General features: G+C 36.5%; 1 protein-coding gene and 1 pseudogene across 1 annotated transcript in view; one reads left to right on the top strand and one right to left on the bottom strand.

The window, feature by feature from the left end:
* Positions 1 to 6,014: 6,014 nt before the first annotated feature.
* LOC141566229 (eukaryotic translation initiation factor 3 subunit K pseudogene) lies at positions 6,015 to 6,835 on the bottom strand (annotated as a pseudogene).
* Positions 6,836 to 11,952: 5,117 nt separating this feature from the next.
* SLC17A5 (solute carrier family 17 member 5) overlaps positions 11,953 to 27,562 on the top strand; it is a 55,191-nt gene continuing 39,581 nt past the window's right edge. Inside the window, exons 1-3 of the mRNA XM_074310490.1 lie at positions 11,953 to 12,164; positions 16,075 to 16,271; positions 22,542 to 22,775. Of these exons, the coding sequence (XP_074166591.1) occupies positions 12,071 to 12,164; positions 16,075 to 16,271; positions 22,542 to 22,775 (525 nt within the window). The 5' untranslated portion in view covers positions 11,953 to 12,070. The remainder of the gene's footprint in view (positions 12,165 to 16,074; positions 16,272 to 22,541; positions 22,776 to 27,562) is intronic.

Consider the following 27,562-nt stretch of genomic DNA (forward strand, 5'->3'; position numbering starts at 1 on the left):
AAGAATTAAAAGGATATGAAATATAACTCCTAAAACCACCAGATGAGAAACTTAAGAAAACATTCTGAAGCCAGGGAGAACTCGGGAAAATAGCTTTGACAACTTCCTTTCACTCCACTTAAACAAATCTTTTTGTATCTCCAGGCACCAAGTATTTAAAACAATAAGTGGGACAAAGCTGAATAGAAGGGAAAAAGAACTACCTGGAATATCTTCACAACCCAAACATCTATTAAACTGGTCTTCAGTACCTGGTTCAATACCTATTAAACTGAAGGTAGTTAGAAAAGATTATGTAATGCCAAATTTCCTCCGAGCTTTAAATCGATGACTATGATACATTTTGCTGACAAAAAAAAAAGACAAGGGTCAGATAAGTTAAAGAACTTGCCCATAGTATTTCTTCAGCAGAAGTTACAAGCATTAGATTGATTGTAAAAGCGTTAAAAGATATGTTTAAAGAACATCCTTTTCTAAAAGCTGCTGGCACCAGCTATTATTTCATGCAAGAAGAAAGTCAACAACTCCCAGGGCACATGACATGCTTGGTGCAGGAAATCCATCTTTAGTAATGTTAAAAAAAAAAAAAAAAAAAAAAAAAGATATACCCTTCTCTTCTACAATTCTTTGTTGCCTTAACAGGAAAATAATAACCTTTTCCAAAATTCCTTAGAAGAAGTTTAGGGCAATAAGCTCAAAATAAATAGGGAACCTGAACCATAAACTGAGAAAGAGAGGGAGAGAGACAGAGACAAAGGCAGACAAAGAGAAACACAGAGTCAGAGACAGAAAGAAGCAACCAGAGCCGAGAGAGACAGAGGCAAAGATAGAGTCAAAAAGAGACACAAAGAAATGGACAGAGACAGAGGCATATAGAAAGAGACAGTCACAGAGAGACTGAAAGAGACAGCCAGTCAGATTTAGCCAGAGAGAGAGAGAGAGACACACAGAGAGAAAGACAGAGACAGAAACAAAAAGGGAAACATAGAAACGGAAAGACAGAGAGATAGAGAAGAGAGACAGAAATAGAGACAAAAAGAGACAGACAGACAGACAAAAAGAAAGAATGATTAGATATTTTTCACAGTTATGACTGGATTAGAAGAAGGGGGAATGAATGTATTTTAGCCAACTAAGGGATAAAACTAAACATGAAAGACAAAATAAGGAATTTTGATCACATGGAATTCAAAGCTTTCCCCTTATCACAATCAATACAACTAGAATAAGAGAGGAAGCTCTCAATTGAGGAAAAAAATATTTAAATCAAATATCTCTGATATAGATCCAATATTTAAAATAAATAGAGAAGAAACACAGATATATAAGAACAACACCCTAATAGATGTGGTAAAAATATTTAAATAAATATTTTTCAAAAGAATTGCAAATGATTAATAACCATATGAAAATTTGTTCCAAGTTGCTAATGATGAGAAATGCAAATCAAAATGATCCTATGGTTTTTTTTCATACCTAGAAAATTGCCAGAGATAGTGAAAAGTAGAAATAATTTACTCTGGAGAGAATTGAAGAAAACAAACCTATACATCATTTGTGAAGATGGGGTTGGTTCAGCAGTTTGGTACAAACAATGTGAAATTAAATTTTCATACTACATACATATACATATTTATACATACCTATATCTATACATATATACATATATCTATATATATATAGATATATGTATATTTAAGTCACCATATTCTTGATCCAGACATTCCATGGTAAGGTGTATATACATATATATATATATATCCCAAAGAGGGTTAAGTCTGAAGGAAAGATCACATATATATCTAAATATTCATTGTTGCACTATTTTTTTTCTGTATCAAAAATGTTTACATAAAGCAAATGCCCAGCAATTGGACAGTGGCTAGATAAAGTATGGTACATGAATGTAATCCAATATTTTTGAGCACTAAGAATCAATAAATATGAAAAATGTAGAGGATGGAAAGAAATATACTTATTTTAGTTCTAAATCTATGATCCTATGATGAAAAGTGAAAAAAGCAGGATCAGCATGAAAACAGATAAAATGACTACAATGATGTGAATAGAAAGGACTCCCCCCCCCAAAAGAAATTAAATACCCTAATTATAATGATCAAAAATGGTTCCAAAAAGGTGGAAAAAAAAATGCACCTTCTTCTTTCATTGTAGAGACGGGATTGCAGAAGAACAATTGATATTTTGGTTAGAGTTGGTGGATTGCTTTTTTTTTTCCCCTCTTTCATTTTTATTCTCTTTTACAACAGATGACTCTCTGTATAAAGAAGGAAGAAAATATTAGAAAATGAATATGATATAAAGAACAAAATATACCAATATAAATTTAAAAGAAGATGGTATGGATGCCTTTCTTCCCCAAAAGACTGGAACCTAGATGTCCTAGAGTCACCAACCATTCACATCAATTCACTTTCAGATACTGGATGTAATATAGAAACTAAGCTAAGTAATATCATATCCTCTGTCCCAATCAAAATAATTCTAATTTATATAATGTTTATTATGTACTGAGTACTGTGCTAAATTCTTTACAATTAGTATCACATTTGATCCTCACTACAACCCTGTAAGTGCTATTAATCTTCATTTTACAGAAGAGGAAATTGAGGCAGAGATTTATTACTTTTTTGGACTTGCCCTGGGCTGAGGCCAAACTTGAATTTTGATATTCCTGACTCAGACCCAATACTATATCCAATGTACTACCTAGCTACAAAAATAATGATAGCAATAATTGTTTATATTTCATTTTACAGTGGTAGTATTTATAACCTACTGGGCAAAGTGATAGAAAACACTCAAAGTTCAATAGTTTAAAAGAGGAAGAAGGAAGAAAGCTAGACTGAACTGAACTGAACTGAGCATGAAACAAGAGTATTGGGAAAATGGTACTTGGAAATGGGGTGATCATTTATTCTTTCCCTACATGTGTATAGAACTGAAATTTTAGCCATCTGTGTCTCGTAAAAAGCAATCCTTTCTTCTCACCCTGTCTATTCCTAAAGGAAAAAGGATTGAAAATTGGTTTCTCTGACAAAGAATAAACTCAGATCCATTCTATCTGTTGTTGCCTTGATTGCTGAAGCCATATTATTCTGATGAAAGAAAGTGAAGGAAAAAGGAGAAGACATTGAGGGAGGAAAAGAAGAAAGGAAAGAAAAGAGACATGTAGAAACAGACCAGCTGGAGCACTTGAGTCCTTCCATCAACTTAACTGATCAAATATTGACACCCTAAAAAATTTTTGTCATAAGTGGAGCTGCCTTGGGATAAACACCTGTGAGATCCCCATGGGAGTGACTGGAAGAACTAAAAAAGATCTTGATAGGTTTGAGTTGCTGCCTGGTGTGTGGAAGATTCTACCTGTACCAGGTATATAGATGTGTTTGTTTTTATTCTTCTCTAATATTATAATTAAAGAGTGATATACATTTTCATCTTTGTAAATAACCTCAGTTGAAATGCAACAGTAACAAGGTGATGAGGAGGAACAAAGATAGAAGAGGGAGAAGAAAGAAGATGTCTATCCCCTATTAGCTTCCTTGGCTCCATCTACTCTGTATATATTTTGTAATTATGTAGTTATTTACATATTGTTTCCCCCACTACTGTGAAAGCTCTTTAAGGCCAGGACAACTTTTTTATTTTCTTTTGTATTCTTAGGGCTTAACATGGTGCCTGACACATGGGGACAGACACATATATCCTACATGGATGGGATCAGCTTAATCAGTGAATTGACTAAATAAATACATACCAGATTCTTAGACTAACAAGAACATCCCCAAACACAAAAGGAATTGAACCTAAAGGAAAACAGGCAACCAGCTATCTGAATTTGATAGTCAGTACCCTCTGGTTTCTGTGGCTGCATTACTTGGACATTTACTTGACAAGCATTACTTTCCCCATTCCCCTGACTATCACCTCTTACAATCCTCCCTTCTAGTTGTCAAAGACTACTTCAGAAAGTGATCTAATAGAGTAATGACATAAGCTTCTTGAAGGTTGGAACTCTTCAACTATTGCCTTGGTGTTGCCACCATCTTGTACTTTATTTGATAAATGCTTCTCAATTGAATAACGAACTTATATTTAGATAACTAGAGGCCATAATTTATCTTCTCTATTTACAGATGAGGTGATTGAATTAGAGAGGTTAGAAGACTAATTAAGCTGTCAAGTGTTGGCAGAGAAGGGAAGAGCGTGAAGATGTCTGCATGACATTATCTGATCTGGTAAGTGAAAAGCTATTACAGAAACAATCCTAAGAGTTTATAGAAATAGATAGACTAAGAATAATGAGTGGAAGTTACAGGGAGGCAGATTATGTTTCAATAAGAAAAAGCTTCTTAATTAAAACTGTCTAAAAGTGGAAAGGGCCTCTTTTAAGAATTAATAAGTACCTTGTGATGTGAGGGTGGGAAGGAAGGAGACTTCCAAAGAAATCTCCAAGACCATTTGTCTTGGGATCCCTATCTAGATAAAAGTTAGACCAAATGATCTGAGACCCCTTCCAACATGATGTTATTAAATTGTTTCAGTTGAAACCAATTCTTCATGAGCCCATTTGCAGCATTTCCTTTGCCAGCTCATTTTATAGACGAGGAAACAGGCAAACAGGGTTAAGTGACTTGCCCAGCGTCACACATAAATGTCTCCGACTAGATTTGAACTCAGGAAGATTAACCTTCCTGATGAGGCCATCTAAGTACTGCAACACTGAGAGTTTATGTATTTAACAACTATTTCTTGATTGTCTACTCTGAACACTCATTTTGAATTTCTTTGACTTCTCATCATGCCTGCTCACCAAGTACCTCCTCCCCACTAATTCTTTTTCTTTTGTGTATTGAGTCCCCAAGCTCCTTGAGATCAATGACTGTCTCTCTTTTTCTTATTTATATCTTAGCACTTAACACAATATATGCATGTAAAAGTGAATAAAAAATTTTTTGATTATTAATCATGTCACTAAAAGTACACAAAAAAAGTGAGCATCTGAACTTGAACTTATAATCTAAAGCATAATTTCAGCTTCTTAGATATAAAACTGATTTCACTGCTTTTTTAATTTAAAAAATCTCATCTGTATCTATCATATTTATAAATATATTATTAAGGTTATTACTTTGAAAATAGAAAGAAGACAAACATTATTTTCTAATAGCTCCATATAGTCACCAAATAAAGATTAAAAGCTGCAAGAATCTACTTAACTCCTCTGAAAGTATTAAAAATGTAAAAGTAAGCCCAAGAACTTAAGAACAGTATCACATGGAAGTGGATATCTTCAACATAGAGAAGAGCTAATCCAATTCCAATTGATCAGTGATGGACAGAATCAGCTACACCCAAAAAAGGAACACTGGGAAATGAGTGTAAACTGTGAGCATTTTTTGCTTTTCTCCCCAGGTTATTTTTACCTTCCGAATCCAATTCTTCCTTTGCAACAACAACAACAAAATTTGGTTCTGCACATACATATTGTACCTAGGATATACTATAACATATTTAATAGGTATGGGAATGCCTGCCATCTGGGGAGGGGGTGGAGGGAAGGAGGGGAAAAATTCGGAACAGAAGGGAGTGCAAGGGATAATGTTGTAAAAAAAATTACCTATGCATATGTACTGTCAAAAAAAATGTTATAATTATAAAATTAATTTAAAAAAAAAAAAAGAACAGTATCACAACCAATTCTCCTCCACCACCAGTCCCCATTCAGAGAAATATCCTTTATGGAGACATGACCTGGCAAATGCCTTGCACAAGCTAAAGTGCCTGCCTCCTCAGCAGCCACAGCAACTGAAATTTCTCACCACCAAAGTCCTTGGCACTAGTACAGCATCAGAAACAGGTTTGTTTTAATAAAGAAGTATTACCGTCTGCCTTGCCACGACATCCTAAGAACCATTGGGACTTTGCGATTGGACCTGCAACTGAAACTTTCCACAAATGTCAATCCCCCATTAGAATATTCGATACCTTAATTTTTTTTTTTTTTTCAGGAAGTAAAGGGTTTTTATTTAAGTTGGCTGTGAGGGGAAACAAAAGGCAGGAAAAAGGGGACAATAGGCACAAGGAGCTACTGGGAAGAGGCCATGATGCTGGAAACACTCTCAAAGTCGATCTTTTCCACGATGTTCTTGGGCTTGATACTCTCCTCTTGACTGCAAATGAAAACCTGTCCTGCTTCGTTGGAGCTCCAGCCATATTTGCTCATCCACACTTTTAGCTGGTTGTCTGACAGATCTCCCAGCATCTCAGCAAGCAGCCAGCGGTCAATATGCTGATACGTGATGCCCACCACGTGGCAGATAAATTTTCGGACTGAGTCTTCAAAGCCTGTGATGCCATTAAGAAGAAGGAGATCCATATTCTCATCCAGGGCATGCCAGAATGCTTGGAAATGACAGGTCTCCAGCAAGTCTCCCAAATACAGGATCTGCCTGATGGGTTGCTCTTCTTGGTGAGCCTGGTCGATCATGCACTTGCATAGGGTGAAGTCCGTGTGCGGGAGGTTGGTGAGGGCCTTTAGTAGAATCTGGGCTGTCACTGTGGTCTGAAAGAAGGCCAGGTTGAATTGATATAGCTTGAGCACAGCCAAGTTGGCTTCCAGATCATAGGCGTTCTCCTTGGCCTGGGTCTCCACGTAGCGTTCCAGGGTGGCCAGGTTCTCAGGATTGTACCTGTTGATCCCCTTGAGCAGCTTGCCCACATTGGCGCGCATCTGCTAGAACAGAGCCATGTCCTCCTCCTGTTCGAAAGCTGAAGCAGACGCCGAGGCCGAGTCCTGATCAGTAACCCTACCTTAATTTTCTAAATGTATCCCAAGCATGCTGCTATTCTGGGCAATCATTTAACCTCTCAGTGTGCTAGGCCAGGGCTTCTTAAACTTTTTCCACTGGATACATCTTTTTACCTGAGAAATTTTTACTTTACTTTAGATATATAGGTATAGAAAATAGGTATACAAATTAAACATTTACTAATAAAAATCATAATTTTGTACAATCTTACAAGAGGTAAACCACAATTTAAGAAGCTGGGTTCTAGGCAGAATTTTTTCTTTCAGAATATTAGTTACAATCAACTATTAATTGACCAACATGGGTAGAGAGAGTTTCTTTACATGAGTTTCCTTTACCAATGAAATCATAGGTCTAAGTTTCTATCCAGCCTCCCCTGTTCTCAATATATAACACCATATAGATGCTTAATAAATTTTTTTTCATTCATTCATAAAAATCTTCCTATAATTCTGTGGATTCTGCTTTTCTATCTCCTTTTATAGTATGATAAGATTTAGATTTGGAAGGGACCTTTGCTCAGCATGGTAGAGTCTAAAGAGCTACCATGAGATCTCTCCAGAGCTGGAGTCTGGAGAGATCTGAATTCCATCTCTGCTTTCCATTTTCCATCTCCACTATATTTAAATTGATTTTCACTGTAATCTTATGTATTTTTAAAAACATTATCTTTGCCCCAAAGGGTCAAAGGAGTCTTAGTCTTACTATTTTACTCCCACTCACTCTTGAAACAACTGACAATGATCCTTTCCTAAACATGACACTCTACTTCTGGCCTCCAAACATTTTCTCTATTAAAAACCCATATGTTAGAGGCAGATTCATGAATCCAGATCTCCTTTACCCCTATTAAGCCACATAGTTTATCTGAAATATGAAAATAGTATTAGCTCTAGCATTTTCCTTATAGGATAACTGTGAAATAAAACTCTAGTCTCTAAAGCTTTATGTTAAGGTTGTTGAAAAGGTGAAATATGTAAAACCTTTTGGAAATTTTAAAATCTAAGTAAATTTCAACTATTCCACTTACAGCTAAATGGCAAATAACTTGAAATATTGAACAACAATATTGAACAAAATTAAGTTTAGGATTACAGATAATTTTCCTTACAGCAGTCAACTTTCCTTCAAGACTCATGTGCCTCCTCAGGCAATCATACCTGCTTAGTCTGTGCTTAATCTGCAGGACTCCAGATCATCCTGACCTGGCACTGAATCCTCCTAAGAGCCAGCCAGCAGACCGAGGAAGGCTGAGAAGGATTGGGAACAGATATACTGGAATGGAATGGTAAACAGGTTGGATAGGAGAAGAGACCATTTGTCTGAGAATGTTAATTTCTCCTTGAACCCTAAATTCACACAGTCCCTTCATACCCTGACTGATTTATCTATTTTTTGTTTTCCTTTTGTTTCCTTAGCAATTTTGTGGTTTTAGAGCTTAAAAAAGAAGGTTTAGCACAAATAAAAATGTCTTGACCACTAACACCGTGTTTTTCTTCTTTTCTTGCTTTCATGGTCTCCAATACAGCTGGTCTGTCATTGGCATTTTACAATTTCGATGGCGGAAGGGGCAGGGCAAAGAAGAAAGAATCCAACTTTAAAAACTTACTAAGGGAATAGGGAAGACCTGGGCTCATCTTCAGAGGAAATTGCAGTTAAAAAAAAAAAAAAAAAGGCCTCTCCTACCACAAAGAGTAATGTTACATGGCTACCTGCTGTAAAAGAACTCAAAAAAGAATTCAAAAATCAAAAAACAGATATTAAGGAAAAATGAAGAAGAAGAAAAAGGAGGAGGAGGAAGAGGAGGAGGAGGAGGAAGAAGAGGAGGAGGAGGAGGAGGAGGAAGGAATGAAGAAGAAGAAGAAGAAGAAGAAGAAGAAGAAGAAGAAGAAGAAGAAGAAGAAGAAGAAGAAGAAGAAAAGAAGAAAGAAAGAAAGAAAGAAAAAAGAAGAAAGGAAGAAGAAGGAAGAATAACCATTCAAGAAAAACAAAAAGATTATGAAAAAAAAAAAGTCAAGCACTTGGAAAACGAGACCCAGAGTCTTAAAGAAGAAAATAATTATTTGAAAATTAGAATTGGGAAAGGGGAAGCCAATGAAGCTATAAGGACCAAGAAATAACAAAACAAAATATAAAGAAAAAAATTTAGAAGAGAATGTGAAACGTAAGAAAAACAACAGATCAAGAAGAAAAAACATAAGAATAATTGGACAATCTGAAAGCTGTGAAAGATTGGGGCATAGTTGAGTGTGATCTAATTCTAAAAAGTAAAACTCTACAAAAAGGTAAAAATAGTTATGTTACCTGAATTAAATGGAGAAGAACGATGGGGAACCCTGAAACTGTCCTTGACTTTTGGGATGAGCCCTGAAACTCTCCTGACAGGGACCCACCCCTGGGGCAGTTAAGTGGTTTCATTAAGATTGGTCCAGGACCACTCCTTACATAGCTTTCATTTCTGGTCTCATTTTGCTGGAGATATGGACCTGATATTTCTATTGAGTAACTACACCCTCTATTGAGCTGAAAATTAGTCCAGGATCACTTCTACTTAGCTCAAACTTAAATGGTGTTATTCAATTGGAAATCTAGGCCTGGGGGCAGTGACAACATTGAAGGAATTTCATTCACTTTATACTTCAGTCTCAGATTTCCTATTTAAAGAGTAATTTGGGGGCTCATTTCTTGGCAGAGGCTTAAAAGCAGGAATCATACCATGCCAAGGGATCTCTCTTTGGCATAACGGCCTGCCAAGACCCCTGCCTGGTGTGAAAGCATTTTCTTTTCAGCATTAACCCCTCTTTATCTCTCTGCCAGGATTTCTCTGCAAGGACCTTTATCTCTCTGTCAGGACCTTGCTATCGAAGAAGTCAGTCTACTAGCAAAATTTCTCAAGGCCAATAAGCTTCATTTTGCCAGTCTAATATTTTGGGTTCATGAATTCTCCACCTGTGCCGACCAAAGAGGGGTTCCCACAACTCTCTGCACTGCCACTAATTGCATCATTTGGTTTCCTGACCTCATCAGAACCAATACAGAGCCATTCAATGGGGCTGGTAGTTCTGAAAACCTACTCACCTTGGGTTAATTGGGAACAAGATGGGTGGGTGGGTGTGTAGGTATCATGGAGTATAGACCTGCTAAAGTCTCTAAAGAAATAAGGGGGGAAAGAATAGGATAAGGTAGAGTATAGAAGGGTGTGTGGATTCATAGTCCTGAGATAAGGAGTGTAGAATAATGGAAAAAGGATAAAGAGGGAAACATAGAATACTATGGAATACAGAAAGATATTTAAATTAATGGAAATGGGATAAGGTGATTAATAAGAATGGGATAAAGAGGAGAGAAGATAAGGGATGAATCCAATCTTGAGGGATGAAATGTTAATTGCAAAGCAGATTAAGGAGTAGAACTAAAGTAAAAAAAGTTAGCAGGGATAAAGAAACAAGAGATGTACACAAACAATAATAAGGATTAGGAGAATTTATTAGGAAAAAACCAAGTAGGGCTTGTAACCATTGATCTCAAAGTCAAACAAAGATTCAATCATGAGAGAAATCTATATTATGTCAGCCATGTTAATATTGTTTTGGATGCATGTCTACACAAATAGATGCCTATGTGTATATGTGTGTGTGTGTGTGTATAGAAATATGTATTGTGTGGGTGTGTATGGGTATGATTTTGTGTGTGTCTTTCTGCTTAACTGTAGCCGGCTTGGGAGGGGGGATGAAAGGGGAAAAAAAGAATAAAGTAAAAAGTGCACAGTAGAGAACAACAACAACAAAAAATAACCTACAAGGAAGCAAAGATGAAAAAGTCATTAAATGAATCTCTTCTATTATTATATATGCTTTCTTGAATCTCCTTGATGTTCTGCTGGGCACAAAACAATGTTTTGGGTTTTTAATTTTCTTTTCCTTTTTCTATTTTGTTTCTTACTTTATATTTAATTTTAAACAAATATTAAATTTTAAAAAGAAAAAAAAGGGGGGCAGCTAGGTGGCACAGTGGACTGAGCACCAGCCTTGAATTCAGGAGGACCAGAGATCAAATCTGGCCTCAGATACTTAACACTTCCTGGCTGTGTGACCCTGGGCAAGTTACTTAACCCCAGCCTCAGGAAAAAAAAAAAAAAGAAGAAAAAGGCTCAAATGTCACTTTCTCATTAAAGTCTTTCCCGACCCCGCCCTTCCCCAACCCCCATCCCTCCCATATCCAATTATCTTCTATCTAGGACTATCCCCGGGGTAAAAGCCAACTGCTTCTCCCACTTGCCCCCGAACTCGAGGAGGTTCTGGCAGTGTTCCTTGGAGTAGAATAGCTGTTTGATTGATAGACCTGGGAGTTCCAGCAAATATTGTTGTTCCCTTTTCACAAAGGAAAATGCAATTTTGATGCTTTCTTCCAAACTAATGGGATCGTTAACTTTCTTCATCAATAAATCTTTGGCAGCTAGATGGCGGCGGATACCGACTAGAGCCAGACTCATCAACCCTCAGTTCAAATCCGGCCTCAAGACGTTAGCTGTGTGACTCTGGGCAAGTCACTTAACCCAGTTTGCCTCGGTTTCCTCATCTGTAAAATGGGCTGGAGAAGGAAATGGCAAACCACTCTGGGATTTCTGCCAAGAAAGTCCCAATGGGTCACACAGTCAGACACTACTGAACCCACAGAACGTGACAAGCGTGGCCAAGATTTCTGAGAGATAAGGAAGGCTAAGCCCAGGCCCCTCCTGGGTAAAACTCGTGAGAGCACTCAAGTAGAAAGCGCAAAGTTCCCAGAGATAAGTGAATGAAGAGATCCCTTTCTCCCGAACTTGAAGAGTCTTGGGCAATACTAGGGACACTGCCCACACCTAAGATGGTGGCATGGGGGGAGGGGAAGAGGGGGTGAGAAGTGGGAGCGGGAGGGCGGAATCTGCCTTCAGACTTTCCTGAGGCTGTGCCCATACTTAAGATGGAGACCGTGGCAGGACTCCATCGCGGTACCTGCCAGAGGAAGTGCCCGTTCTCAAGATGGCGGCATGGGACTAGGGCGGCAATTCTCTGAGCTGGAGACTCACGACTTGCCATCCGGGTAAGGGCGGGAGGAGGGGAGGGCGAAGGCGGGGCGGGGCGGGGCGGGGCGGGACGGGGCGGGGCGAGTGGCTGGCGGCTGATGTGTCTGCAGGCTCTGAGGCACCGGCTCGCCCCAGCCTCTAGTCTTGGACTAATCCCTTTCCTCCCAGGGACGTCATGAGATCCCCGGAGGGCTACCTCTCTGACAGTGAGTCTGAAGATGCACTGCACAGGACCCCCTTATTGCAGAAGCCCCCACAGGGTGGCCCAGGTGAGCGGGTGCTGGGCCCCGGGAGAAACCTGGCCAGAGCTCCCTCTCTTCCACCGGGATGTGACGAGGAAGGGAGGTCCGGGAGGAGAGGATGAAGGGGGGCTGCAAAGACCTCGTTCCGACAGCATCACACCCCTCCCCTTTACCGCAGTTCCCCCAGTTCCTTTCCCTGAAAGTGCTCCAGCCCCGAGGATGCTTTCTCGGACTGCTGGAGGGAGTGGGACTGTAGGATCTGAACTTGATCGCTCCCCGCACCCCCCCTCACCGCACCCCGTCCCGGAGGCTTTGTCACCTCCTGGCTCGGAACCGTCCGGGATGGCTCCGGCCTCGAGAGCTCCCGGGGCCCCTGAGAGTCAATCTGTTTCCTTGCGGAGTGACCTGTCACCCGGCATCTAGGAAAGTCTTGTGACCCGAGATTAAACTGTTATTGCTCCTCTTCCTTTTCCTAGCTGTAAGAGGATGATTGAGTCAGGCGGCTGATATAACTGAGTGGCATTTAAGCACTTAAAATTTGGGGGACGGGCCTATGTAAATACTATATTTAGACATTTTTAATTCTTTAAAATTATGGGGAAATGCATTATAGAAAGCTGCTGCATCTCGGATTGATGTAGTGAAGCTTTCAAAGATTTTGGAAAGGTTTTATTCCAGCCTTTTCCAGCAACAGCCTGTGATTAAAGTAAAGAAGCAGTTCTTTGACACTAGCTGTGTAACTCTAGCCAAGTTTTTTAACCGAGGCCTGCCTCAGTTTTCCAGCTGTAAAATGAGAACCATAATGGCCTGTCTTGTAGGTTTGTGGAAGATTAAGAGAGAGAGTAGTTCTAAAGTGCTGGTCTCAGTACCTGGCACAAATAAGATACCACTTAAATGCTCCATTTTATCATTAGGTAGCTGGGTAATGAAGTGAATAGAGACTTACTAGCATTGTACCCCAAGCAAGTCACTTCATCTATAAAATGAGCAGAGAAGGAAGTGAGAAATTATCTTTGCCAAGAAAACTAAATGAGGAGTTCGATATGACTGAACATTACCATCACTATTTATTATTGAAATAACATAATACCGATGGCCTTGTCACTGTGGTCTTCTCTCACAGATAAAGGAATGATTACCAGCAGGTTCCATATAACTCAAGTTTTTACAGTAGTATCATTTCTCTACAGTAACCTATGTCAAGGATCTAGGATATAAGCCCCCAAAAGTCTGTGAGCAGTAAAAATAAATACTTCCATGTACCTGGATTGGCCTTTACCCAGAACCTGTTTTCTATTTAGATCAGAACTGGTGCACATCATCTATGAATGCTGAGCAACATATTGAAAACTGTATTCCTGTAGTTATTTACCTGTAATACCTGTAGAATTGTTACTGTACTATAACTATAACTATAACTATAACTATATATATATATATATGTAGAATTGTATACTGTACCTGTAATAATGACAGGTGACAGAGTATAGTATTGTTACTGTACTAAAGTACATTATCTGTAGTAATGGCAGTAATGTAATTTATGATTTGTTCAACCAACATCCTATGCAGAGCACTGGACTTGAGAAAGGGGGAAAAACCATGTTTATATAAGACAGCGTGGCTGCCTTTCAGATACTAATAGTCATGGGGAAAAGACACAAATCCAAGTAACTATGATACAAAATCTTTGTGATAAACACAATGGAGTTAGAAAACAAGTATAGAATGTGGTACTTGGATAAATCATTGAGAGATTGAGGGTGCACGAAAGGTTCTGTGGAGATAGCATTTGAATTAAAATGTGTAGAACATGACAAAGTGGGCATGAATTTCTAATGCAGAAAAGAAGTGAATAAAGGCACCACAACACAAAGGACTGTTTGGAAATTAAAAAGCAGACCAATTTATCTGTAACGTAGAGTAATAAGAGAAAGATGGGGAAATATCAGATAATTAAATGGATTGAAGAGAAATTTTTCCTGCACTTGGTAGGTGATAGAAAGTCACCAAAGATTTTTTTAGTGGAAACTTCAGGTTTATGGATAGGAAAGATTGTTGTGACATCAATATGGAAAGAATGGATCAGAAGCAAAAAGACATTGGATACTGACAACTTGTATTCATAAGTTTAATAGTGAAGATGAGAAGAGAGGCCTAAACATGTGTGGAAGAGACAAGAGAACAATTAAGAGAGATAGAAGAATTAGTCATAGTAAAAAATAGGGAGTATCCCATTTCTATGACTATAGAGGAGAGAAGTAGGTGATTTTGCAGAGAAGCAATAAATATTTGGTGAATCGAATGAAGATGGAGAATATGAATATTCATGTATTAAATGTAATTCAATAATAGACATTTATAATGATTTTCAATCATCAGGTAAATGTGAACTTTTTTACTAATTAAAATTTTTTAAATTAATAAATATTTGTTTTTTATTATTCATTTACTAAACATTAATATTCATTTATTCATTGTAGTTATTCATCCCTTTCTCCCAATTAGTAATTTTTTTTTTTTTTTTTTGCTGAGACAATTGGAATCAAGTGACTTGCTCTGGGTCACACAGCTAGGAAGTATTAAGTATCTGAGATCACATTTGAACTCAGAGCCTCCTGATTTCAGGGCTGGTGCTCTATCCACTGCACCACTTTGTCACTATGGTTTTGTTACTGTGGTCTTCTCTCACAGATAAAGGAATGATTACCAGCAGGTTCTATATAATTCAAGTTTTTACAGTAGTATCCTTTCTCTACAGAATTCTGCCATCTGGCAACCTGACCTATATGTCAAGGATCTTGAATATAAGCCCTCAAAAAACCTGTAAGCAGTAAAAAGAAATATAACTATATACTTGGAGTGGTTTTTACCCAGAAAGGGTTTTCTATTTCGATCAAAACTGCCCACTCTACTACTAAATTCTTAAAGGACTGAATCTTGTTCTTTTCTCTAACTCTAACTCAGTACCTTATATGTGGCTGGCACTCAATAAATGTTTATTCTTTAAACAAAATAATAGTGCATTATAAACTGAACTTGAACCTGTTTTCCCACCTTGACAACTGACTGTGTGTAGCCAAGTCCACATCACATTTCTAAATGTTTAATTTGGGGCAGGGCAAGTGAGGCAACTGGGATTCAATGACTTAGGTCACACATCTAATAAGTGTTAAATGTCTGAGGCCAGATTTAAACTTGGGTCCTCTTAACTTCAGGGCCTAGGTTTTATCCACTGTACCATTTAGCTTCCCTTGATATTATAGCCCTAACAGAGGACCAAATGGGTGGTACATGCCAGCTCTGCTATTTACTACCAGTGTGATCTAGGCAAGTCACCTAAACTCATGAGGTCTAATTTTCATCTATAAAGTGAAGGGTATGGACTAGATGTTTTCTAAAATATTTGAATCTATGGAATCAATATTTAAAGAACTAATCTTGTAAGTCCTGTCTTTGACACAACCTGGCTATGAATGGGCATCAGGTGGGCAGGTCATTTAACCTCTAAATGCCCTATAGCCAACTCTAAATACTAGGTATTGCAGAACAACTACTTGTCCTCCTTGGTAGGAATTTCTTCCCCAGGAACTCCCAGTACAAATGAAATCACAGATCTAAAAAAAAATTTTTTTAAGTCATACTCCAGTGACCTAGAAGTATATGATACTCAACCTACAGTAGAAATAAGTTAAGTTGAATTAAATGTCAGATGTAAAAATACAATAAGTATAGTTTAGTTTATTTAAATATTAAAATTAAATTAAATTTAAAATTAAATTAAAGTTAAATATATATTACTGACATGTAACTACAGGACGCTTGTGTTTATAAATAATGGAATTACACTTGATTTTAGAATTATTTTGGATTCATTTATATTTGGTATTTTGGAGTGCCTTCTGCTTAACAATACTTTTACTCATTTTTGTTTCAGTTCCCATATGCTGTTCCACTCGTTACAACTTAGCAATGATAGCCTTTTTTGGATTCTTCATACTCTACGCCTTACGTGTGAATCTAAGTGTAGCATTAGTGGATATGGTAGATTCAAATAAAAGTATGGAGAGAAATACAACTTCTGAGGGGTGCCCAGAACATTCTGCTCCCATAGGAGACTTTCACAATCGAACGGTAGGTATTTAGATTTTATATTTTAAAAATAATAAATAGTTTTGCTGAATAGACTTAAAGCAGAATAGCTATTGTTGATTAAGTACAAATGTTGAGCAAAAAAGCTATAAGCACAATTTTGTAATAGTGTTTCTTTTTTAACCTCTAAGTTCCATAAGTATTGTCACTTTCAGGTTTAACCCTTCGGTTGTAGCAGATGGAACCTCTGGGATAGCAAATCCGCCCTGGCAGTTTTATTCTGATACTATTTTGAACATAGGCTAAAAATAATTTCTCTTATTTTATTTTACTATATATATTGATCTATTTAAAAAGCATTTATATAGTTATACTTTAGTTATGGTCAAGGAGATAAATGTTGACATCACTTTTTTTAAAGGAATGTTATTTAATACTTGCTTTTGTTTTTGTTGTTGCTGTTAACACTACTATTTCCAGGAGAGCTGGTGTATTATCACATCAACTTTCTGTACTCTCCAATTAGTTTATATACTATGACTTGTTCATGGAGAAGTGCCAATCTGCCAATCAAAAAACAAAGCTCTGGACCATCATGGAGAATAATTTTCTCCATATTTGACTATATCTATGAGCAAATGGGCAACAGGTACATGTCCAAATAATTATTGGAAGTGGGGATTGAAAAGTGAACACCTGTTTTCGCTGATGGTTTTATAAGCTATTAAAAAAAAAAAAAAGTTTTGTAAGTGTTTTTTTTTTGTTGTTGTTGCAAGGATCAGGTCACTGGTGCAATTAGAAGAAATCAATAACCTGGTATTTTTATGTTTATTTGCTTTCATTCATCTTTTATTCTTACAAAGAAATAAACTCATCATTAGCAAATTCCTTTATGTAAATTTACAAAAAGATTGGTCTAAAAATAGTCAACCAGTCAATAAGCATTTATTATCACAGGCTGGTACTATCATAACCACTAAGCATATGTAGAAAGACAAAAGACATTTCCTATTCTCAAGGCACTTACAGTCTAATGGGAGGAGAAGACAGCTGTACAGACAAGGTGTGTACAAAATATATTGACAATAATCAACAATGTGAAGGCACTATAATTAAAGGGATTTTCAGGATGCTAAAGATGAAAGGCAGAGAAAAAAATTCTAGGTATGAAGGACAGCCACTGAAAATGCCTGGAGTAAGGAGATAGAGTGTCTTGTTCAAAAAATAGCAAGAAGACCAGTGTTTCTGGATCACTTTTTTTTTTAGGGGGGGGAGGTAATAAAAGGGTATGCTGCAGGGGAAGCTGCTGAAGTGCTACATACAGCCCAGAGTGTGGAGAACCATTACAAATAAAAGACTTAGGAAAGGCAGCCCGATGACATTTTTTGCTGAACTTTAAAGAAATAGGTGAGAATAAAATAAAAAATTAAGAAGAAAAGATTTAAGGTCATAACAACAAAGGCATGGAATTAAAAAGTGTGAGATATACTTGGCTACAGTGCAAAGTATATGGAAAAGAATCATGAAATAAAGGTGGTTTCAAAGAGTCTTGAATGCCAAAAGTATAAACTTTCTTTGGGAGATAATAGTGAACCACTGAAAGGTTTTTTCTTTGTTTTAAATCTAGACTTAAGGAAGATTAGTTTAGCAGTTCCATGAGAAGAGGAACACAAGAGCAACAGCAGACTTGTTAGGCAATTTCAGTAGCCATGGCAGTTGAAAATAAGGTCCTGCTATTGGAGTGATTCCAGAGGGAATAGACAGGAGAGGACATGTGAGAGAGGTTATAAAAGTATGTCATAGCTGAAGGGATCTCAAAAGTTTTCTTGCTTGACCATTCCTAACAAGTTAGTGACATTTAATTTCTGCTTAAAGGCTGTCAATTATGGGGGGATTTCACTGCCTTCTAAGGCAGTCCATTGCTCTTTTGAACAGCTCTGTTTTTCTTTAAGCTGAGTTGAAAGTCTACAATTTCCATTTAATATTTTAAATTAAACTTAATTAGTTTAATTTAACTTAAACAATTTGTGTCTACTGTGTTCCTCTAGACATTGAGGAGAGAAAAACAAAAATTAATTGTCCCTTTTCTCTAGGAGCTTAGTGGGGGAAATTAATCAATAAGCATTTGTTAAGCACATACTGAATACTGGACCCTGGGCTAGGGTACTGAGGATACAAAGATAAAAGTAAGACAGTCCCTATTTTGGGGGGGCCTAAATTCTACTGGGAGAGACATGTAGCAACAGTATATATACACACATATATGCATATATACCTGTGTGTGTGTTAGAGAGCAATCTAAAGAGGAAAGACACTGACAATTTAGGGTTCAGCAAAGATTTCAGACAGGAGACAGTAGTTGAGATATATCTGGTAGGAAATAAGAAAATGGAGGTAAGAAGAGAGCGCATCCCAGACATAAGGTACAACCAGCATAGGGATGGAAGTTTAGATTTGGAACTGGAAGAGATCCTAGAAGTTACTGAGCTTCACCCCCTCATATTTATGCAGTAAAGAAACTGAGGCCTAGAGATGGAGTGACTTGCTATCCTTGGAACCCTGGACAAGTCACTCCAAGTGTCTGAGAAGAGATTTGGATGTGCATTTTACCCACTCCAAGTTTGGTTTTCTATCCTCTGATATCCTGTTGTTTGTCAAAAATGCAAAACAAAAGAAAAACTGAGGTATGGAGAAATTAAGGACTTTCTCAGGGTCATATAGCTACTCAAGTGAATGAATTAGGCAGGATTTGAAGCCAGGTTATTTCTGAAATCAACTTCAATGCCCCCATTCACTGGGCCCTTAACCAAGAGTGTGACAACAAGGACAGACACTTCAGCTAAATCATGGTATATAAGGTAACATAAGTGAAGGGAGAAGTGGATGGGGCTAAATTATGGCTGGTTTTAAAAGCGAAAGAGACCATAGCAAGGAACTGAGGTTTATTGAGCAGGACAGTAATATGCTAAGATTTGTGCCTAAGGAAAATCACTTTGTAATTATGGAGAATAGATTAGGGTAAGAGAAACCATACAAAATAAATCAACCAAAGTTAGAAAAAACTACCCTGTACTTTGCCAAAGATGACATTGGCAACAACATAACATTCAACATAAAAATTTCTACTTATGCCTTTGGCATTTAAAAGAGCAATAGAGCCTGGTACACACACAAAAAAAATTGCTCTTTAATAAAGTGGATTTAATGTCAAATCACTTTTTTATAAATTACCTATTATAAAGTGCCAAAGGCAGCTAAATAACACAGTGGATCACCTGAGGCCTGGATTTCTTTGTGAGATCACATCTGGCTTCAGAGACTCATTTGCTTTGTGACCTGAGTTAAGTCATTTAACCCTGTTTGCCTTAGTTTCCTCATCTGTGAAATGAGATGGAGAAGGAAATTATGCCATTATCTTTGCCAAGAAAACCCCATGTGAGGTCAAAGAGACTCAAGGATGACTGAAATAACAACAACATAAGGTGCCAACCCAGATCTACATTCTTCTTTTTTTTTTTTTTTTTTTTTTTTGGCTGAGGCAATTTGGGCTGAATTCCTTGCCCAGGGTCACACAGCTGGGAAGTGTTAAGTGTTTGAGGCCAGATTTGAACTTCCTGAACTTCAGGGCTGATCCACTACACCAACTAGCTGCCCCGGACCTACATTTTTAATCATGATTATTAGAACACAAATTGGTTATATGTAATTTTATTTTTGTTACAAAGTGGGGTTTTATTTGGAGGATAGTGATAGTGAAGCAAAATAAAAAGGAAAAGAATAAAAGACCATCACTGAAACATTTTAAAAATATTTGAAAGACCAGAGATTCAGAGGGCTACACATATAGCAAGACAATATTAGTACTATTATGTAAAATTTAATGTATATTAAAAGAAATAAGCTAGGGAGGATTTAGAGGTGAGGGGCATAAGAGATAATGTTTCCTAGAAAAAAAAAGAAAGCAATCATTAAAGTTTTTTTTTTTTTTTAAAGCAACTGTCCATAGAATAGAATTCCCAGTTTTCTGCATGATTCTTTTTTTGTTCTTTACATATGGGAATGTACATATTTAATTGGTATTTTTTTAGGTATGAAAAAATAATGATAATTTTAACTAGCATTTATATATGTAAGCTTTATATATTTTATTACATTCTTACTACCGCCCTTTGAGGTTTAGGTGCTGTTATTATCCCGATTTTAAATAAAGAAACTGAGGCTGAGAAATGTTATCTGATTTACCCAGCATCACATAGCTAGAATCAGAAATAGGATTTCAATACAGGTAACTCTGGAAGACTTGCTCTGTGACCATGCTATTAAGCTGCCCCACCATAACAAAAATAAAACTATTAATAAAAAAATGAAACTTCAAAAATAAAAGTACGAAATACTACAATAGTCTGTGTGTGATTTCACATAGAATTCCCATTTTCTGGCCTTTGTTGGACAAGGTTGATGAAAAATCCTCTTTCATTTGACAGCCCTCTAAATGAAGCTCCTCTCTTTAACCTTCCTCCCTTCCCCAAATTTTCTCTTCTTCAAGCGAAACATACCCAGTTCCTTCATGTAGCAGATTTGATCCTTTCATAATTTTACATGCCTTTGTTTGGACATATTCCAAGTTATCAATATTTTTGCTAAAATTTGATATCCAAAACTCTTTAAGATTCAAGATGTCCATCTAGGTCAAAGGTCAGTAGGGCTTTTCCAGTCACTTATTTAAAATACTGTGTTTCTATTAATGAGATAATAAGACTTATAATTGATTGGATATGATAATTGACAAAGAAGGAAGAATCAAGAAAAAAAAACAGATTTCAAATTTAAGAGACTTGTGTGAATGGTGATAACACATGTAGAAATAGGGAAGTAAGAAAAGATCAAGTTTAGAAGCAGAAATAATTAACTTGGTTTCACTTATGTGGGATTTCATGTGCCACTTGCCCAGTTGATCTGTAGGAAATAGAAATTTGTCAACTTCATAGAGTTGATAGTTGAAGCTGTGGGATAGATGAAATTACCAATGACAGTGTAAATTTTCAAAATCTTTTGTTTGGCATTGGAATTCAGATAAATTATAAAATCAGATGTATATAATAGTCCTGATTTCTATTTCTGGTTTTAATCTAAAGGCCAATTTGGTAGGCAGATAAACACAGAAAATCTACAAATTGAATGTAAGCTGTGTGTATATAATCCAAAATCTGATTGTATGATTAAAATGTAGTTGATGTGTGTGTGTGTGTGTGTGTGTGTGTGTGTGTGTGTGTGCTGGCATATCCATGATAAATATATTCTCAATAGATTTTCACATGTCACTTGAGTTAAGCCAAAGCTATTTGAGATTTTAAAATTAAGTGTTGATCTCTGCTGCTGCTATCCCCCTCAATCAAATAAAATTTTTATCTATAGTGAGTTTATAATGTAATTCAGCTAGATTATGTATATTATTTGGGCAACAGCTAAGTGTACTAAGTACTAAGAGTACTGAGCCTGATATCAGGCAGGTTCCTCTTCCTGAGTTCACATTTGGCCACAGACACTTACTGTGTGATTGTGGGCAAGTCACTTAACTCTGTGTACCTCAGTTTCCTCTTCTATAAAATGAACTAGAGAAGGAAATGCAAATCTTTGCCCCCCCCAAAAAAAAAGAAAAAAGAAAAAACCAAACATAAACCCAAATGGGATGACAGAGTTAGACATGACTGAAATGACTGAACAACAATATTTTTTATGATCCAGGATAATTAGCATCTCTGCACTTATTCTAAAGCTCAAAGGAATGTAAATATAGAGTGCTTAATATTCTGAATAAAACATAAGAAACTTTTTGAGCTTTTTGTTCCATAAGTTATGAAACACCTTCAGCTAATTATATTGTTTTCTTTGTCCTAAGGTGTTCCCTGAAACAGCCATCTTTCCTGAAGGCTTGGAGATTTCAGCATATCATTACAGTTCCTTCAGACTATATTCCTAGAACTCATATAGTCATGTTAGCTATCAAAAAGTTCTCTCTCTCTCTCTCTCTCTCTCTCTCCCCCCTCACCCCCCCCCCCCCAGGCAATTCGGGTTGTGACTTACCTAGGATCACACAGCTAGGAAGTATTACATTACATATCTGGATTTGAACTCAAGTCCTTTTGACTTAAGGACTGGTGCTCTATCTACTGGGCCATCTAGCTGCCCCAAAGTTCTCATTTCTTAATTGTATCATACAGGTTAAAATAGTGGACAAAGAAAATGAATTTTGTAGTGAAAAATAAGTCTTCAAAGTCAGATACTAAAATAATTTTTATTGTTGTGTTTTAGGGAAAGAAATACCATTGGGATGCAGAAACTCAGGGATGGATTCTTGGCTCCTTTTTTTATGGTTACATCATCACTCAGATTCCTGGTGGATATGTTGCCAGTAAAATGGGAGGAAAGCTACTTTTGGGATTTGGAATACTTGGTACCTCTTTGCTCACATTATTGACCCCCATTGCTGCAGATTGGGGAGTGGGCTGTCTTATTGCAGTTCGTGCCCTGGAAGGACTAGGAGAGGTAAGTTATTTATCATTACTTCATTTTTCATCTTACATTTTCTTGAAAATTTTACATTTTAAGTCGATTACCAAATCTCATCTGTACTGATGGACAATTCATATTTTGAAATGCCATTTGTACTGAGTTTTATATTTATTAATTACCTCAGACCCTATATAGGGACTTCAATCTTTTGTGAACATAAAATTACTGTTATTTATTTTTATTAATTCTTTCTATCCTTTTCCTACTTAAAAACCTTCATCTTTTTCTTTCATCTTACATTTGTTTTATACATTCTGCAGTATCTTCTTTTACAAATTTTTGTGCCTTTTATCAGCTGAGCAATACAACTTGCTCTTTTTTTCTTCCTTCCTTTCTTCATAGGGTGGTATACCCTTACTTGTGAGTGCTCTACCTAAAGGAATGAAATTTGTTTTTTCTGATTTGCTGAAACCTCCAAGATATCTTGGGTCTTACCAGCTACATTTCTTTTTTAAGGACCATGCTTAAATCCAAATCACTTTGGTTCTTGTTGATTGGTCAATAATAGGTCTCAGGCCAAGCCTCAATTGATCATTGTTTTGTAATGCCAGAGAAACTGAGGCAAGACAGAGATTAGATGGTTTTTAATATTTTAATAGTGGAGAGTTTGGACAGACAGACATATTAGCCAGCCAGCTAAATAGGACTCCCATCTTAAAAAAAAGGGGGGGGGGAAGTGAAAATAGTATGCTTCGATCTGCAAATTTATTTCTTTGGATGTGGATAGCATTTTCTATCATGAGTCTTTTGTAGATCATTATTTTAAGTAGCAATTGGTTTCTGTTTTGGTCAGAAATCCTAAGGATCTTCCCTTCCCAGATTGGATTTTTTTTTTTTTTTTTTGAGGGGGGAGAAACACTAACTTAACTGTGTGACCCTGGGCTTTCTCAAGGAGCTTACATTCTAGTGACAAAGACAATGTATACATAGTCTGTTAGAGGAAAAAGGAAGTAGCCTGAGAGTTCTAGGCCATAACTCTGATGCCTTTAATCCTAACAATGTGTTGTTTGTATCTGAAGATACCATTGTATAAGTATAGTTAAACTTCATTTATTTTGGCTAAAATTGTGTCTGTGAACACAAAGAATTACACAGTTACAATTATGTTTGCTAGAGCAAAGAATTTCACTGTTAGTCAGGGCTATATATCCAAAACCATATTTGGATTGCTTTTAGGAAAGAAAAAGTGTTGACCTTTTTAAAAACTAGAAATTTACTTGAACCTTAAGTTGTGATTAATGAGTTCTCATGAATCTACTAATTATCATATCTTAGCCCTAAATTAGAGGTCTCATTCCAGTATGTAAAGAAAGACTTTGATCTTTGGTCGTAATATTAAAGATGAAAAAAAGAAAAAAACTGGACCACTTAATATTCAGTTGGTCTTGCTTTTGCCCCTATTTCTCTCTCCTATTTTCAGTGTCTAAATATATAACTCATTTCATACTATTCTATAGCAGTTTTATTTTTTATGTCCTAATTTATGACACTTTCCATTTATGTGCCACCTGTCCTTCAATTACTAACTTTTTATTTGCTTCATATTCTCTTTTTGACTGGGCAATAAGAGACTACTCTTTTCATATGTCACAATAATACAGGATGTCCCCAAAGACTTAGTACAGTTTAAGCCACTAAAGCTTAAAACACCCAATAGTTCATACTTTTTTTTTGCTCTTTAAGATTTAGAAAGAGCTTTGCTCATTATAGCCCTATTTGGTAGGAAGTGTCTGTATTATCCTCACTTTACGTGAAGAAACTAAGCCTCTGAAAAACACAGTAAGCATTAGTCCTGAGACTTGAACCTAGGATTTATTATGCTAAGATTATATATTTTTGAATATACATTCTGCTCACCTAAAACCCTTAAAATAAAGCAATTCTTTAAGTGCTTTGATGCTGTCTACTTCATTGGTGGAGTAATGGTGGTAAAAGTGAGAATGACAGGCCCAGTCACCACAAGAGTTACCCCCTAAGTGACAACTACAGGGCTAGATTGGAAACAGAAATAGTGGTCTATAGGGACATTGCTGTTCCCTAGGAAGTTACCTTCTATAAGAAAATCTCTCTCTATATATAAAGTTATTTTTTAAAAGTTCATAGTAGTAGTATTTGTCATAACAAAAAATAGTGTACACAAAGATTGAAGAGTGATAGGTGAATGAAATAGAATCTTAAAGCTTCATAAACAATTATGGATCTAGGAAAACATGAAAAGATTTTTGCCAATTGTTGCTTAATCTTCCTGGGATTCAATTTTCTTATTATCTATTAAAAAAAAAAGTTTAACTAAATATCCTCTTAAGTTCTATTACAACTCTTAATTTGTTGAAATTCTGAACTTATACGAAGACAGAATAACAATTATGGATCCAGGAAAACATGAAAAGATTTTTGCCAATTGTTGCTTAATCTTCCTGGGATTCAATTTTCTTATTATCTATTAAAAAAAAAAGTTTAACTGAATATCCTCTTAAGTTCTATTACAACTCTTAATTTGTTGAAATTCTGAACTTATACGAAGACAGAATAATGAAAACAGAAAAATAAACTCATTGACTTCAAACTGGAACAAAAGCAACAGGTGGAGACAACAAAAGTGATCAGACAGTAAATTTTGTTGGTTCTTCTTAATCAGTTTGACTAGCTAATGCCAATAAGCCAAAACAAATAAGAAATCGATTTTATTATACTCAAGTGTGGCATTCCTCACCAGCACTTGATAGGGAATGTCATTTACAACTTCCCAAGAAATATTTATAAATTAATATGAAATAAATTTTAAAAATACTTTTTAAAACCCAACATTTATTAAGTATCCACTGAATGAACCAGTGGAATAGCATTTACTAATGAATTAGGAAGGGAATAAACATTTAAATAGTGCCCAGTATGTGCCAGGCATTGTGCTAAATGTTTTTTGCAAATATCTCATTTGATCCTCACAACAACCCTGAGAAGTAAGTGCTGTGATAATTCCCATTTTAGAGTTGAGAAAACTGGGGTAGAGGTTAAATGACATGACAGTAAGTATCTGAGACTGAATTTGAACTCAGATCTTTCTGATTTCAGCTTCTCTGCTCTATTCAATTCTTTTTACAATACCATCTTATTGTTCCTTGGCAATGACAAAACCATGAATATAGAACTAAGTCAGACTTTGAGATAATAAAGGCTACATAAATATAAATAAAAAAATTAAAATGGGGGTAAGCAGACAAAGAAATAGTGTACTTAGTTTTTAATTTTATTTATTTATTTATTTATATGCTTTTGTTGAGGCAATTGGAGGTAAGTGACTTGTCCAGGGTCACACAGCTAGGAAATGTTGTCTGAGGTCAGATTTGAATTCAGACCAGTGTTGCAAGGTGTCTCAGAAGAATTTGCAGGCTTGAATTCATATCCAAATCAAGGGGCAAATTTTATTGTAATTGTAACACCAATTGAAGCAAACAAAATTCCAAAAGAATTTAGCAAAGATCCAAGCAGAAGGAAACAGATTTATCCAGTTCTTCTTATCAGTGATATGCTAATTTTATAGCCTAGAAATAGAACTGAGGAGTGGCCTCAGGAATTTGGTTATCACAGACTAGCAAATTATGTATCTCACTATCATCAACGTTTGTAGGACTATCCTAGGGCCAGAAAACCAAATGTTAGAACAATAGCACTCTAAGGTTAGAGGCACCTCAGGATCTTTGATTATAAAGCCAGAAGACTTTAGAATTATTGACAGATTGTTCTAAGAGAAGCGACTCTAAAGTGTGTGTGAGTGACGGGGACACCTCCTTACTCCTGTTTCCCCTAGAAGTTATACTCCATCGCTATCAGACCATATATCAGTGAACATTTTTTTTTTTTTTTTTTTTTACCATAACTTAAACAAATTCCCCGACTTTCTTAATAGTTGTATGATTCACATCATACAAGTGATGAGGTTAGTGGCAGTCAGAGAGTTGTGAAAATCCCCTTTTGGTCTTTCAACGTGAAAGAATTCACGAATCCCGGAATATTAATTGACAAAAATGGAAGTTTATTGTTGGATAGGAAACCAGTTTTGCTAAGAGACTGACTTCTTTAGTGGCAAAGTCCTATTAGTGAAATGGAGGCTGGCACTGAGAAAAGAATGCTTTCTCAGCTGGCAGGGTCCTACTTTGGACATTCTGCAAAGAATGAGTTCAGAAATTGCCATTTAAAAAGGAATCTTGAAGCTCAGATTTCAGGTTGAAAAGAAAGCCAAAGTCCCCAGTCCTAGGTGCTTATCAATATCTGGCCCAAATCTCCAATTGGAATTTAAAAAGGTCTGGCATCCCCAGAAGATCAATGGGGTGCTTTTTGACCAAGATTTCTAATTGAATAATGATACTTAACTTATCTGGGGAGATATGCTTTCCCAGGAGGGCCTAAGACTCCAATCTCCCTTCTTTACTGATCAAAAGGGAACAGTTTCAGAGTGATAATTTTAAAGGGTTTCACTTCCCCTTCACAAGTACAAAATGGGATTTTGCATAAATCTCTAGTAAGACACTGTTTGGGATGAAGACACCTACCTAAAGCTCACAGCAGGAGGGCCACACCCTTGAGAGTGGTCACAGTTTTTATACATTTCAGACAAAGAACCCCCAAAATCCCACCCTCTATATGTTGAGATTGGTTACATAAGTCTCTATTCCCCTATTCAATAGAATGCAATAGATAAGGTGATGTATAGCTTCTTCAGCCATACTTTTTAATCCCTTCTTTGAGCAATGAAATGTAGT

The sequence above is a fragment of the Sminthopsis crassicaudata genome, chromosome 4, assembly GCF_048593235.1.
Source record: "Sminthopsis crassicaudata isolate SCR6 chromosome 4, ASM4859323v1, whole genome shotgun sequence".
Lineage (NCBI taxonomy): Eukaryota > Metazoa > Chordata > Mammalia > Dasyuromorphia > Dasyuridae > Sminthopsis > Sminthopsis crassicaudata.